The 16,252-nt window shown below is 46.4% G+C and overlaps 1 protein-coding gene across 1 annotated transcript; it reads right to left on the bottom strand.

Annotated features, from left to right (window-relative positions):
- Positions 1-1,990: 1,990 nt before the first annotated feature.
- On the bottom strand, positions 1,991-12,310 carry LOC110503042 (potassium channel subfamily K member 1). The gene is made up of 3 exons (XM_036960909.1): positions 11,517-12,310; positions 5,607-6,002; positions 1,991-2,627 (listed from the first exon to the last, which is right to left on the bottom strand). The coding sequence occupies exons 1-3, from the start codon at positions 11,869-11,871 to the stop codon at positions 2,356-2,358; spliced, it is 1,023 nt and encodes a 340-aa protein (XP_036816804.1). The 5' UTR covers positions 11,872-12,310; the 3' UTR covers positions 1,991-2,355.
- Positions 12,311-16,252: the final 3,942 nt, after the last annotated feature.

Raw genomic sequence — 16,252 nt, 5'->3', positions numbered from 1 at the left:
GGATCCTGACAATGAACGAAGCTCCAATAGTAAGGCAGACATTTCCCTTATCGTTAAGTTACCCAGCGTACACATCAACTAGACATATGAAGGCTACATTTTGTGTGTCATTACGAGGGATAGTTAAGTTCCCGTGGACGATAAAGGGCTAAAATACTATCGTATTCAATATTACTAACAGTGGTTTGAAGTCAAGCTTTTGTTTTTAAAATGGATCCTTTTGCTGAAGCTTAAGTTCAGAAGTTCTCTGAAATACCCTTCTACTCTCCTATGAGACCCCGGTATCACCGTTCCCTCACCGTTCATAGGTTGCATCCCGATTCTCTACCCTTCTTATTGAAAAGCATTGAATTGGTGTAAGCATCGATTGGGTAGAGTTTCGCCGAGAGATTATCAGCTAATGTTACAGAGAGTTTCACCTGGAGAGAATTGATGGTAGGCAGTGATCAAGAGGCGAAAGAAACGCACACGTGTTTAGGCGAGGTGCTGGCTAGCGGAGTAGAACACGTGTTTAGGCGAGGTGCTGGCTAGCGGAGTAGAACACGTGTTTAGGCGAGGTGCTGGCTAGCGGAGTAGAACACGTGTTTAGGCAAGCTGCTGGTTAGCGGAGTAGAACACCTGTTTAGGCGAGGTGCTGGCTAGCGGAGTAGAACACGTGTTTAGGCGAGGTGCTGGCTAGCGGAGTAGAACACGTGTTTAGGCGAGGTGCTGGCTAGCGGAGTAGAACACGTGTTTAGGCGAGGTGCTGGCTAGCGGAGTAGAACACGTGTTTAGGCGAGGTGCTGGCTAGCGGAGTAGAACACGTGTTTAGGCGAGGTGCTGGCTAGCCGAGTAGAACACGTGTTTAGGCGAGGTGCTGGCTAGCGGAGTAGAACACCTGTTTAGGCGAGGTGCTGGCTAGCGGAGTAGAACACGTGTTTAGGCGAGGTGCTGGCTAGCGGAGTAGAACACGTGTTTAGGCGAGGTGCTGGCTAGCCGAGTAGAACACGTGTTTAGGCGAGGTGCTGGCTAGCGGAGTAGAACACGTGTTTAGGCGAGGTGCTGGCTAGCGGAGTAGAACACCTGTTTAGGCGAGGTGCTGGCTAGCGGAGTAGAACACGTGTTTAGGCGAGGTGCTGGCTAGCGGAGTAGAACACGTGTTTAGGCGAGGTGCTGGCTAGCCGAGTAGAACACGTGTTTAGGCGAGGTGCTGGCTAGCGGAGTAGAACACGTGTTTAGGCGAGGTGCTGGCTAGCGGAGTAGAACACGTGTTTAGGCGAGGTGCTGGCTAGCGGAGTAGAACACGTGTTTAGGCGAGGTGCTGGCTAGCGGAGTAGAACACCTGTTTAGGCGAGGTGCTGGCTAGCGGAGTAGAACACGTGTTTAGGCGAGGTGCTGGCTAGCGGAGTAGAACACGTGTTTAGGCGAGGTGCTGGCTAGCGGAGTAGAACACGTGTTTAGGCGAGGTGCTGGCTAGCGGAGTAGAACACGTGTTTAGGCGAGGTGCTCGCTAGCGGAGTAGAATACGTGTTTAGGCGAGGTGCTGGCTAGCGGAGTAGAACACGTGTTTAGGCGAGGTGCTGGCTAGCGGAGTAGAACACGTGTTTAGGCGAGGTGCTGGTTAGCGGAGTAGAACACGTGTTTAGGCGAGGTGCTGGCTAGCGGAGTAGAACACCTGTTTAGGCGAGGTGCTGGCTAGCGGAGTAGAACACCTGTTTAGGCGTGCTGCTGGCTAGCGGAGTAGAACACGTGTTTAGGCGAGGTGCTGGCTAGCGGAGTAGAACACCTGTTTAGGCGAGGTGCTGGCTAGCGGAGTAGAACACCTGTTTAGGCGAGGTGCTGGCTAGCCGAGTAGAACACGTGTTTAGGCGAGGTGCTGGCTAGCGGAGTAGAACACCTGTTTAGGCGAGGTGCTGGCTAGCGGAGTAGAACACCTGTTTAGGCGAGGTGCTGGCTAGCGGAGTAGAACACCTGTTTAGGCGTGCTGCTGGCTAGCGGAGTAGAACACGTGTTTAGGCGAGGTGCTGGCTAGCGGAGTAGAACACCTGTTTAGGCGAGGTGCTGGCTAGCCGAGTAGAACACGTGTTTAGGCGAGGTGCTGGCTAGCGGAGTAGAACACTTGAAAAAGGAAAGGAGAGCTGCACACCCAGGGGCTCAGATGCAATCATTTAATATCCTAATAACCAACGTTTCGACAGACAAGCTGTCTTCATCAGGGTATAGTGACAAATGCAGTGATCAAGTGCACACTTCAGAAGAAGGATAGAGAATTGGATTGCAACCTTAGTTTCACCATCCCTCCCCCCTCACTACACTTCTACTCTCCTTGGCCTTCCCTAGTTTCACCCCAACATTTTAACTATCCCCACCCCCTTTCTAGCCGATCATGGGGTCGTCCCCACCGGGCGAGGCCAGCTCGGGGACACTAACGAAGGGCAGGTTCTTGGTGTTGTCCTCCCTGAGCGAGGTGGAGTTGTTCTGGTGGGACACGGCGGTGAAGGCCAGATGGTCATGCTCCAGTATAGCCAGGCGGTCCTGTGGTTTCTCCTTCTTCAGATAGAACATCTTCCTCAGGGTCTTCAGCTGCTGCAGCTCACAGAACGTCTCCAGGACCACAAGCATCACGACCAAGCCCAGGAGGAGGTAGACTGGAGAGAGAGAGAGAGAGAGAGAGAGAGAGAGAGAGAGAGAGAGAGAGAGAGAGAGAGAGAGAGAGAGAGAGAGAGAGAGATTATCCATTAATATTGTCATTTGATCACTCTCTCTCCATGGTTCTTATCCTCACATGCATAGTATGATATAAATACTGAATGGGCTATCTGCAGTGCTCCTCTTCTCCAACTCATCACTGGCTCATTGAAACCCTCAGCTGACTCAGTTCATATCATGGCAATCACAACCTCACAACATTGTTTGTTTTTCTATCTAACCACTAGGGGGAGGGAAAGTGCAATGATGAGCCCAGCAAGCAGTGTGTAATCAGTAGAAAGGTTTTGGTGTTGGTTTTCCCAATAATAGATGAGCTCATTATTATCATGATCATTACTATGGTCATAATCAACTAAAGTCTCTGAATAGCAGTAGCAGTCTACATTAATTTAGACTTTCTGTGTATTGATGAAGGAAGAGGGGATGTTCAGGAAAGATATGGGAAGATTCTCCTGTCTCAGATTCAGCCAAACTTCACAAACATGCCAGAAGTGCTGAGGGCAATCCAAATCAAATATACAGGTCCCCCTACTAAGTTCAAAATCAGCCTTTTTCTCTCTTCTTAGCCAGGAGCTGTTTTCTCTTTCACAGCAAAAGGCTTCTGGTTTTTGGCTTCTAAAGAGCAATTTGAGCCTGTCCAATAGCACCTAGAGCCTCAAGACAAACTTGTCCAATAGCATCTAGAGCCTCAAGACAAACTTGTCCAATAGCATCTAGAGCCTCAAGACAAACTTGTCCAATAGCATCTAGAGCCTCAAGACAAACTTGTCCAATAGCATCTAGAGCCTCAAGACAAACCTGTCCAATAGCATCTAGAGCCTCAAGACAAACTTGTCCAATAGCATCTAGAGCCTCAAGACAAACTTGTCCAATAGCATCTACAGCCTCAAGACAAACTTGTCCGATAGCATCTAGAGCCTCACGACAAACTTGTCCAATAGCATCTAGAGCCTCAAGACAAACCTGTCCAATAGCATCTAGAGCCTCAAGACAAACCCGTCCAATAGCATCTAGAGCCTCAAGACAAACCTGTCCAATAGCATCTAGAGCCTCAAGACAAACCTATCCATTGGGATTCTCTGTCTCTTACCCTATTACAGGGGCCTAATCACTGGCTTACTGGTGCGCTTCCATGCCGTCCATGTCAGGAGTGCGTCACTTGAGTGGGTTGAGTCACTGACGTGGTCTTCCTGTCTGGGTTGGCGCCCCCCCTTGGGTTGTGCCGTGGTGGAGATCTTTGTGGGCTATACACGGCCTTGTCTAAGGATGGTAAATTGGTGGTTGAAGATATCCCTCTAGTGGTGTGGGGGCTGTGCTTTGGCAAAGTGGGTGGGGTTATATCCTGCCTGTTTGGCCCTGTCCGGGGGTATCGTCGGGACGGGGCCACAGTGTCTCCTGACCCCTCCTGTCTCAGCCTCCAGTATTTATACTGCAGTAGTTTATGTGTCGGGGGGCTAGGGTCAGTCTGTTATATCTGGAGTATTTCTCGTCTTATCCGGTGTCCTGTGTGAATTTAAGTATGCTCTCTCTAATTCTCTCTTTCTCTGAGGACTTGAGCCCTAGGACCATGCCTCAGGACCACCTGGCATGATGACTCCTTGCTGTCTCCAGTCCACCTGGCCATGCGGCTGCTCCAGGTTCAACTGTTCTGCCTGCGGCTATGGAACCCTGACCTGTTCACCAGACGTGCTACCTGTCCCAGACCTGCTGTTTTCAACTCTCTAGAGACAGCAGGAGCGATAGAGATACTCTCAATGATCGGCTATGAAAAGCCAACTGACATTTACTCCTGATGTGCTGACCTGTTGCACCCTCTACAACCACTGTGATTATTATTATTTGACCATGCTGGTCATTTATGAACATTTGAACATCTTGGCCATGTTCTGTTATAATCTCCACCTGGCACAGCCAGAAGAGGACTGGCCACCCCTCATAGACTGGTTCCTCTCTACGTTTCTTCCTAGGTTTTGGCCTTTCTAGGGAGTTTTTCCTAGCCACCGTGCTTCTACACCTGCATTGCTTGCTGTTTGAGGTTTTAGGCTGGGTTTCTGTACAGCACTTTGAGATATCAGCTGATGCATTGCTTGCTGTTTGAGGTTTTAGGCTGGGTTTCTGTACAGCACTTTGAGATATCAGCTGATGTAAGAAAAATGTATATAAATACATTTCATTTGATTTGAAACCTGTCCAATAGCATCCAGAGCCTCAAGACAAACCTGTCCAATAGCATCCAGAGCCTCAAGACAAACCTGTCCAATAGCATTTAGAGCCTCAATACAAACCTGTCCAATAGCATCTAGAGCCTCAAGACAAACCTGTCCAATAGCATCTAGAGCCTCAAGACAAACCTGTCCAATAGCATCTAGAGCCTCAAGACAAACCTGTCCAATAGCATCCAGAGCCTCACGACAAACCTGTCCAATAGCATCTAGAGCCTCACAACGAACCTGTCCAATAGCATCCAGAGCCTCAAGACGAACCTGTCCAATGCAGAGCCTCAAGGTGTTGGATGATGCTGTATCTCTATTTATATGGTTATTTAAGTTCACTTTAATTTGGACAACCCAGTTCTGGGTCATTCATCACCCCAGTTCTGGATCATTCATCACCCCAGTTCTAGATCATTCATCACCCCAGTTCTGGATCATTCATCACCCCAGTTCTGGATCATTCATCACCCCAGTTCTGGATCATTCATCACCCCAGTTCTGGATCATTCATCACCCCAGTTCTAGATCATTCATCACCCCAGTTCTAGATCATTCATCACCCCAGTTCTAGATCATTCATCTCCCCAGTTCTGGATCATTCATCACCCCAGTTCTGGATCATTTATCAATCTCTCATGGACTCTTGGAAGACCAGCACCTATTGTGTGCTAAAAGAAATTCAAGCAAACAAATGTGAACACTTACCAGTGATGCCCACTTTATAGATCTGTCTGAACCTCTGGTTGAAGGACTCTCCTGGTACGTAATCTCCCAGTCCGATGGTACTGAGAGATATAAAACAGAAGTAGAAACTCTCCAGGAAGTTCCAGTTCTCCTCTAGGGAGGAGAAGATGGCTGCCGGGATGAGGAAGAAACAGGAAGCAGCCAGGATGGCGAGGAGCGTGGCGTGGACCATGGCTACCAAAGGTTTGGACAGGCCCCAGCGGGTGGACACATACATGACGGGCCGGCGTGTGCTGAAGATCATGATGCGTTGGACCACGGCAGTGAGGAAGAGGAGGGTGAAGGGGATGCCGAGCACAGAGTAGACGATACAAAAAGCTTTTCCCCCGTCGGAGAGCGGAGCGGTGTGACCGTATCCTGGAGGAAACACAAAGCAGTGTTTAATTCATATTATGATCCATGTTAAAGTACAGCATTATCTAACAACATCTTAATACAATATTGATATTAGTTAAGACCAACCTTAATACAAAGTGTTACCTACTTCCCAAATATTTGCATCACTTTTTTTCATCTACACGTTCATGGTAGTAGTAGTGATGACAGTAGTCTACTGTCCAGCTGAACCACATTACAAGGCAGTAGTAGTGATGACAGTAGTCTACTGCTCAGCTGAACCACATTACAAGGCAGTAGTAGTGATGACAGTAGTCTACTGCCCAGCTGAACCACATTACAAGGCAGTAGTAGTGATGACAGTAGTCTACTGCCCAGCTGAACCACATTACAAGGCAGTAGTAGTGATGACAGTAGTCTACTGTCCAGCTGAACCACATTACAAGGCAGTAGTAGTGATGACAGTAGTCTACTGTCCAGCTGAACCACATTACAAGGCAGTAGTAGTGATGACAGTAGTCTACTGCCCAGCTGAACCACATTACAAGGCAGTAGTAGTGATGACAGTAGTCTATTGCCCAGCTGAACCACATTACAAGGCAGTAGTAGTGATGACAGTAGTCTACTGCTCAGCTGAACCACATTACAAGGCAGTAGTAGTGATGACAGTAGTCTACTGTCCAGCTGAACCACATTACAAGGCAGTAGTAGTGATGACAGTAGTCTACTGTCCAGCTGAACCACATTACAAGGCAGTAGTAGTGATGACAGTAGTCTACTGTCCAGCTGAACCACATTACAAGGCAGTAGTAGTGATGACAGTAGTCTACTGCCCAGCTGAACCACATTACAAGGCAGTAGTAGTGATGACAGTAGTCTACTGCCCAGCTGAACCACATTACAAGGCAGTAGTAGTGATGACAGTAGTCTACTGTCCCGCTGAACCACATTACAAGGTAGTAGTAGTGATGACAGTAGTCTACTGCCCAGCTGAACCACATTACAAGGCAGTAGTAGTGATGACAGTAGTCTACTGCCAAGCTGAGCCACATTACAAGGCAGTAGTAGTGATGACAGTAGTCTACTGTCCAGCTGAACCACATTACAAGGCAGTAGTAGTGATGACAGTAGTCTACTGTCCAGCTGAACCACATTACAAGGCAGTAGTAGTGATGACAGTAGTCTACTGCCCAGCTGAACCACATTACAAGGCAGTAGTAGTGATGACAGTAGTCTACTGTCCAGCTGAACCACATTACAAGGCAGTAGTAGTGATGACAGTAGTCTACTGCCCAGCTGAACCACATTACAAGGCAGTAGTAGTGATGACAGTAGTCTACTGCCCAGCTGAACCACATTACAAGGCAGTAGTAGTGATGACAGTAGTCTACTGTCCAGCTGAACCACATTACAAGGCAGTAGTAGTGATGACAGTAGTCTACTGTCCAGCTGAACCACATTACAAGGCAGTAGTAGTGATGACAGTAGTCTACTGCCCAGCTGAACCACATTACAAGGCAGTAGTAGTGATGACAGTAGTCTACTGCTCAGCTGAACCACATTACAAGGCAGTAGTAGTGATGACAGTAGTCTACTGTCCAGCTGAACCACATTACAAGGCAGTAGTAGTGATGACAGTAGTCTACTGCCCAGCTGAACCACATTACAAGGCAGTAGTAGTGATGACAGTAGTCTACTGCCCAGCTGAACCACATTACAAGGCAGTAGTAGTGATGACAGTAGTCTACTGCCCAGCTGAACCACATTACAAGGTAGTAGTAGTGATGACAGTAGTCTACTGCCCAGCTGAACCACATTACAAGGCAGTAGTAGTGATGACAGTAGTCTACTGCCCAGCTGAACCACATTACAAGGCAGTAGTAGTGATGACAGTAGTCTACTGTCCAGCTGAACCACATTACAAGGTAGTAGTAGTGATGACAGTAGTCTACTGCCCAGCTGAACCACATTACAAGGCAGTAGTAGTGATGACAGTAGTCTACTGCCCAGCTGAACCACATTACAAGGCAGTAGTAGTGATGACAGTAGTCTACTGCCCAGCTGAACCACATTACAAGGCAGTAGTAGTGATGACAGTAGTCTACTGCCCAGCTGAACCACATTACAAGGCAGTAGTAGTGATGACAGTAGTCTACTGCCCAGCTGAACCACATTACAAGGCAGTAGTAGTGATGACAGTAGTCTACTGCCCAGCTGAACCACATTACAAGGCAGTAGTAGTGATGACAGTAGTCTACTGCCCAGCTGAACCACATTACAAGGCAGTAGTAGTGATGACAGTAGTCTACTGCCCAGCTGAACCACATTACAAGGCAGTAGTAGTGATGACAGTAGTCTACTGCCAAGCTGAACCACATTACAAGGCAGTAGTAGTGATGACAGTAGTCTACTGCCCAGCTGAACCACATTACAAGGCAGTAGTAGTGATGACAGTAGTCTACTGCCAAGCTGAGCCACATTACAAGGCAGTAGTAGTGATGACAGTAGTCTACTGCCAAGCTGAGCCACATTACAAGGCAGTAGTAGTGATGACAGTAGTCTACTGCCCAGCTGAACCACATTACAAGGCAGTAGTAGTGATGACAGTAGTCTACTGCCCAGCTGAACCACATTACAAGGCAGTAGTAGTGATGACAGTAGTATACTGCCCAGCTGAACCACATTACAAGGCAGTAGTAGTGATGACAGTAGTCTACTGCTCAGCTGAACCACATTACAAGGCAGTAGTAGTGATGACAGTAGTCTACTGCCCAGCTGAACCACATTACAAGGCAGTAGTAGTGATGACAGTAGTCTACTGCCCAGCTGAACCACATTCCATGGCAGTAGTAGTGATGACAGTAGTCTACTGCACAGCTGAACCACATTACAAGACAGTAGTAGTGATGACAGTAGTCTACTGCCCAGCTGAACCACATACAAGGCAGTAGTAGTGATGACAGTAGTCTACTGCCCAGCTGAACCACATTACAAGGCAGTAGTAGTGATGACAGTAGTCTACTGCCCAGCTGAACCACATTACAAGGCAGTAGTAGTGATGACAGTAGTCTACTGCCCAGCTGAACCACATTACAAGGCAGTAGTAGTGATGACAGTAGTCTACTGCCAAGCTGAACCACATTACAAGGCAGTAGTAGTGATGACAGTAGTCTACTGCCCAGCTGAACCACATTACAAGGCAGTAGTAGTGATGACAGTAGTCTACTGCCAAGCTGAGCCACATTACAAGGCAGTAGTAGTGATGACAGTAGTCTACTGCCAAGCTGAGCCACATTACAAGGCAGTAGTAGTGATGACAGTAGTCTACTGCCCAGCTGAACCACATTACAAGGCAGTAGTAGTGATGACAGTAGTCTACTGCCCAGCTGAACCACATTACAAGGCAGTAGTAGTGATGACAGTAGTATACTGCCCAGCTGAACCACATTACAAGGCAGTAGTAGTGATGACAGTAGTCTACTGCTCAGCTGAACCACATTACAAGGCAGTAGTAGTGATGACAGTAGTCTACTGCCCAGCTGAACCACATTACAAGGCAGTAGTAGTGATGACAGTAGTCTACTGCCCAGCTGAACCACATTCCATGGCAGTAGTAGTGATGACAGTAGTCTACTGCACAGCTGAACCACATTACAAGACAGTAGTAGTGATGACAGTAGTCTACTGCCCAGCTGAACCACATACAAGGCAGTAGTAGTGATGACAGTAGTCTACTGCCCAGCTGAACCACATTACAAGGCAGTAGTAGTGATGACAGTAGTCTACTGCCCAGCTGAACCACATTACAAGGCAGTAGTAGTGATGACAGTAGTCTACTGCCCAGCTGAACCACATTACAAGGCAGTAGTAGTGATGACAGTAGTCTATTGCACAGCTGAACACATTAATAGCAGGTAGCAACAGCAAACCATCATACGTGATTTAGACAAAACAACACGATCTAGAGGGTTGGGAACTCTGTTCTGTAGCTCATGGCACTCACACCAGAAGTTCTGTGGTCTGTTTAAGATGACCAGTTCTGTGGTCTGTTTAAGATGACCAGTTCTGTGGTCTGTTTAAGATGACCAGTTCTGTGGTCTGTTTAAGATGACCAGTTCTGTGGTCTATTTAAAGATGACCAGTTCTGTGGTCTATTTAAGATGACCAGTTCTGTGGTCTGTTTAAGATGACCAGTTCTGTGGTCTATTTAAAGATGACCAGTTCTGTGGTCTGTTTAAGATGACCAGTTCTGTGGTCTATTTAAAGATGACCAGTTCTGTGGTCTATTTAAGATGACCAGTTCTGGGGTTCTATTTTGATCAGTTCTGTGTTCCATGCAATAATGGCTCTATATAATACTGTATACCTTCTTGTATTTGTTCTGGATTTGGGACTGTGAAAAGACCCCTGGTGGCATGTCTGGTGGGGTACGTGTGTGCATCAGAGCTGTGCATAAGTTGACTATGCAAACAATTAGGATTTTTCAACACATTAATGTTTCTTGTAAAAAATAAGAAGTGATGCAGCCCGTCTCAACTCTTAGCCAAGAGAGACTGGCATGCATATGATTAATATTAGCCATCTGATTACAATGAAGAGCAAGACGAGCTGCTCTGTTCTGGGCCAGCTGCAGCTTAACTATACTACAGAGTATGTTGTCCATTTAAGTTGTTGTCTCTGGCTCTTATGATATCAGATTCAGAATGAATAATAACAAGGTTTGTGGTAGTTTGAAAGGGTTTCCAATTCACATGACCCGGCAAGAAACTCCCAGCCCTATAGTCATAACACAGATGAAAAGGAAATAATAATCATGTTCTGTCATGGCCTACAAATAGGACCCAGAGTTTTACCTGACCAGGACATGAGATCAGGGGGGAGGGTGTGGCGAAGCAGAATTGTTTTTGCCCTGCGCTACAAGCGCCTATATATGTCCGCTAATACAGGACTAGTAAAGGCCCAGTGCGTTACTTTTGCTAAAAAAAATATCGTACTTTTTAAAATGATTTTTTTCTGTATTATTCTGATGTGTCAGGGGGTGCTGCAACACAGCTATGCTGCAACACAGCTATGCAGACATCTATTTTGGGGGGTAGGCCTATATAGTAGGCCTTTGTTGTGTGCAATGGCTGCATTGGGGGCATATATGTATTGTCATCACTGAGCTGAGTTCAGATAACAAAGCCAGGTGTTACTTGGGTGTACAGTGTCTCGAAAGTGTACATTTCAGTGTCACAGGCAACAAAACGCAAACTGCTTTCAGGTTGTGTGCCTAGTTACAAGAAGGTTATGACAATAACGAACTGTATAACCATCATCATAACTATAACTACATAAGCAAGCAACTCCCTTATTTTTCCGAAAATAGGTATATTAAGAGCAACACATTTCTGAACGTCACCTATTCATTTCTGGGAGCGATGTCATTGCGCCAACGTAGAACGAGCTATGACGCGCAGCCTGCATCACCTCCAGCCAGCCCACCCCTAGATGGCTGAAATGCTGTACACTTTAATAGGCCAATGACGGACTCACCTGTGGTAGACAATACAGTACTGGCGAAAAAGAGCGAGGAGGTGAAGTCCCAGTTCCAATTTGACGATGCGTTATTGAGAATGGACACTCCATAGTTACTGGCCTCGAGCGCCTTCTCCAGAAACTCCTCAAGGCGTTCTTCCGACAGACATTCGTGGTCCTGGAGGAACAGTTTTTTGATGGTTCGTAACTCCTGTCTTAGCCGGTCTTCATAAGGCAGTTCCACCGATGAAAAGACAACAGCTCCGAATATAAGATAAAGAATATATCCCAAGACTAGAAGCAAAAAATACCATGTCGATTTGTGACTTTGTATCAACCGCACACACGAATTGCTAGTTAGAGATTGTAGCATTTTCCAAGAGTTGTTGAAACCTCAATGTGTTACAGTTTATACTCTTAACATAAACAATGAATAGTTTATAGACGCCAAAATAGTAACAACGTCGGCTAAAATATCATGTAGCTTATTTCTAGTTCAAGCGCGAGGTCCTTATCAACTACGACCAAAAGCAAGCATGTGAGAATCGTTACTCTATACGTTTTGGTTTCTTTTCCGTCTCCTCTCTGCCTGTCCTCTGTATATTCTGTTCACTTTCACCGAGAAGGGTCGTTCTGCTGCTGAGAAGAGGATGATGTGGCGGCGGAGGATGCCGGGACTATGTTACGTCAGTCTGTTCCCCTCTTCTCTGCTCCTAGGTGAAACACATCGAAACAGACACGTGGGCGTAGAGAGCGAGTATATGGCACCTCTTTGTCTGTAGTCGTTGTTCACGAAGGTCGCATACGATCAGTGAGAAAGCCAAGGGTGTAGTGAAACCACACCGTTTCCTAAGATTACATCCTATTGCTGAAAGTGACATTGGGGGGTTGACTGTTGACTGTGAGTTAACTCTTACCAAAGAGACAGACAGACATGAGAGCAATGCATTAGAGGGACAACTTTATTATTTTAGTAGGCTGTGCTGTGGCCTGTCTCACCCCTCTTCCAATAGACTACCAGTGTGTATGTGTGTGTGTGTATGTCCAGACAAGTTTGTTTATTTGTCATATACACTGTATATACTGTAGACAGTAGACAGGAGTACAGTAGACAGGAGTACAAGGTGCAATGAAATGCTTTATTGCAGGTTCACCCATAAATCAAACAACATTTTATTGGTCACATACACATGGTTTGCAGATGTTATTGTGAGTGTGGCCAAATGCTTGTACTTCTAGTTCCAACAGTGCAGTAATATCTAACAAGTAATCTAACAATTCCCCAACAACAACCTAATACACACAAATCTAAGTAAAGGGGTGGAATAGCTGCAGGAAGTAGAGGTGCTGAGGGTGCTGCTGCTACCCCTGATAAATAGTAATACAAATGTATATATATATGTTTTTAAATGGACAATTCTGATATTTTTTCCCTCTAATTGGTATTTTGACAAATCACATCAGATTGTTTCTTTTTCAGAGCTGATCTGATTGGTCAAAAATACCAATTAATGAAAAATATCAGAATTGGGCTGCCTGTGTAAACACAGCCTATGAGACTTAATAGTCTTTTGCTCATTTAAGATAAATGGAATCTATTTGACCAGGTTCACAATCTAATGTTCTATCTGTAGGCTATGCACACTACCCTACTAACATTGTTACCTTCTTATGATAAGCTCAAATCCACCAGCACTTCTCTTTCTCTCATCCGCCTTTCCTCCACTACTTCTCTTTTCTTCCACTATCCCCTCAACACCTTTCTCATTTCAACGCAAGCTGGCAAAGTGTCTCTATGGAAACAACCTTTACAGAGTTCCTAGACTGGCACCAGATGTTGTGTACTGACAGACCACATCTCCCTGACTGCAACACTCCACTCTGCTGTGTGTGTATGTTTGTGTGTATGTGTGTACATGTGTGTGTTTGATTAGATTTATGTTAACAGCTTCTCATGAGAAACGTCTCATCAACAGTGTAGTTTAGCTACAGTATGTAGAGGCAGGGACATGAACAACTAGTTAGGAGGTTGAGAGATTGGGGACCTATCTAGCTGGCTAGCTAAAGACAACTTTATACAATTGCTAGGTGGCTAGTATTACAGAGAAACATTTTTGTTTTATTTATTCATCAAGAAGGAATCAATCGGCTACATTGCTTGACCACATTCATTTCAAATCAAATCACATTTTATTTGTCACATGCGCCAAATACAACAGGTACCAACAATGCAGTTTAAAGAAAAAATAAGAAGAAATACAAAAGACAATAACAAATAAAAGTAACAAGTAATTAAAAAGCAGCAGTAAAATAACAATAGTGAGACTATATGCAGGGGGGTACCGGTACAGAGTCAATGTGCAGGGGCACTGGTCAGTCGAAGCTGTTTAGAAACCTCTTGGACCTAGACTTGGCGCTCTGGTCCCGCTTGCCGTGCAGTAGCAGAGAGAACAGTCAATGACTGGGGTTGCTGGAGTCTTTGACAATTTTTAGTGTCTTCCTCTGTTACCGCCTGGTATAGAGGTTCTGGATGGCAGGAAGCTTTGCCCCAGTGATGTACTGGGCCGTACGCACTACCCTCTGTAGTGCCTTGCGGTCGGAGGCCGAGCAGTTGCAATACCAGGCAGTGATGCAACCAGTCAACCAACCAGTCTCAATGGTGCAGCTGTAGAACCTTTTGAGGATCTGAGGACCTGTGTCAAATCTTTTCAGTCATCCTGAGGGGGAATAGGTTTTGTTGTGCCCTCTTCACAACTGTCTTGGTGTGCGTGGACCATGTTAGTTTGTTGGTGAAGTGGACACCAAGTAACTTGAAGCTCTCAACCTGCTCCACTACAGCCCCGTTGATGAGAATGGGGGCATGCTCGGTCCTCCTTTTCCTGTAGTCCACAATCATCTCCTTTGCATTGATCACATTGAGGGTGAGGTTCTTGTCCTGGCACCACACGGCGATGTCTCTGACCTCGTCCCTATAGGCTTTCAAATCAAATCAAATGTATTTATATAGCCCTTCGTACATCAGCTGATATCTCAAAGTGCTGTACAGAAACCCAGCCTAAAACCCCCCCAAAAAAGTTATAGAAAAATTCAAGTTCAGAGGGCCTTCAAAGAGGGTGCCACCAGTTACCCATCCCTGTATTAGGTGGCTTAGAGTTTAAAGTTCAGAGAGCTTTCACACTTTTTGCAGGTGTAGAAGCACGGTGGCTCGGAAAACCCCCCTAGAAAGGCCAAAACCTAGGAAGAAACCTAGAGAGGAACCAGGCTATGTGGGGTGGCCAGTCCTCTTCTGGCTGTGCCGGGTGGAGATTATAACAGAACATGGCAAAGATGTTCAAATGTTCATAAATGAGCAGCATGGTCAAATAATAATAATCACAGGCAGAACAGTTGAAACTGGAGCAGCAGCACGGCCAGGTGGACTGAGGAAAGCAAGGAGTCATCATGCCAGGTAGTCCTGAGGCATGGTCCTAGGGCTCTGGTCCTCCGAGAGAGAGAAAGAAAGAGAGAATTAGAGAGAGTATACTTAAATTCACACAGGACACCGGATAGGACAGGAGAAGTACTCCAGATATAACAAACTGACCCTAGCCCCCCAACACATAAACTACTGCAGCATAAATACTGGAGGCTGAGACAGGAGGGGTCAGGAGACACTGGAAGGATATGACCCCACCCACTTCGCCAAAGCACAGCCCCCACACCACTAGAGGGATATCTTCAACCACCAATTTTACATCCTGAGACAAGGCCGTGTATAGCCCACAAAGATCTCCGCCACGGCACAACCCAAGGGGGGCGCCAACCCAGACTGGAAGATCACATCAGTGACTCAACCCACTCAAGTGACGCACCCCTCCTAGGGACGGTATGAAAGAGCCCTAGTAAGCCAGTGACTCAGCCCCTGTAATAGGGTTAGAGGCAGAGAATCCCAGTGGAAAGAGGGGAACCGGCCAGGCAGAGACAGCAAGGGCGGTTCGTTGCTCCAGAGCCTTTCCGTTCACCTTCACACTCCTGGGCCAGACTACACTCAATCATATGACCCACTGAAGAGATGAGTCTTCAGTAAAGACTTAAAGGTTGAGACCGAGTTTGCATCTCTCACATGGGTAGGCAGACCATTCCATAAAAATTGAGCTCTGTAGGAGAAAGCCCTGCCTCCAGCTGTTTGCTTAGAAATTCTAGGGACAATTAGGAGGCCTGCTCTTGTGACCGTAGCGTACATGTAGGTATGTACAGCAGGACCAAATCAGAGAGATAGGTAGGAGCAAGGCCATGTAATGCTTTGTAGGTTAGCAGTAAAACCTTGAAATCAGCCCTTGCCTTGACAGGAAGCCAGTGTAGGGAGGCTAGCACTGGAGTAATATGATACATTTTTTGGTTCTAGTTAGGATTCTAGCAGCCGTATTTAGCACTAACTGAAGTTTATTTAGTGCTTTATCCGGGTAGCCGGAAAGTAGAGCGTCTGCTTAAAACATGTTGGTATTACAGACTCGGACAGGGAGAGGTTGAAAATGTTGGTCAGCGCATGCTTGCAGTACACATCCTGGTAATCCGTCTGGCCCTGCGGCCTTGTGAATGTTTACCTGTTCAAAGGTCTTACTCGCTTCGGCTGCAGAGAGTATGATCACACAGTCTTCCGGAACAGCTGGTGCTCTCATGCATGTTTCAGTATTATTTGCCTCGAGGCGAGCATAGAAGTAGTTTAGCTCATCTGGTAAGCTCGTGTCACAGGGCAGCTCTCGGCTGTGACGCTT

Source organism: Oncorhynchus mykiss, chromosome 23 (genome assembly GCF_013265735.2).
Source record: "Oncorhynchus mykiss isolate Arlee chromosome 23, USDA_OmykA_1.1, whole genome shotgun sequence".
Taxonomy (NCBI): Eukaryota; Metazoa; Chordata; class Actinopteri; order Salmoniformes; family Salmonidae; genus Oncorhynchus; species Oncorhynchus mykiss.
Note: the sequence above shows the minus strand (reverse complement) of the source record. Positions and strands in the feature narration are given on the sequence as shown.

Excerpts from the sequence above, each read along its gene's own strand:
- LOC110503042 (XM_036960909.1), bottom strand. The coding sequence starts at position 11,871 with ATGCTACAATCTCTAACTAGCAATTCGTGTGTGCGGTTGATACAAAGT. Across the intron at positions 6,003-11,516 it reads TACTGTATTGTCTACCACAG|GATACGGTCACACCGCTCCG; the intron begins GTGAGTCCGTCA and ends TGTTTCCTCCAG. Across the intron at positions 2,628-5,606 it reads CTATAAAGTGGGCATCACTG|TCTACCTCCTCCTGGGCTTG; the intron begins GTAAGTGTTCAC and ends CTCTCTCTCCAG.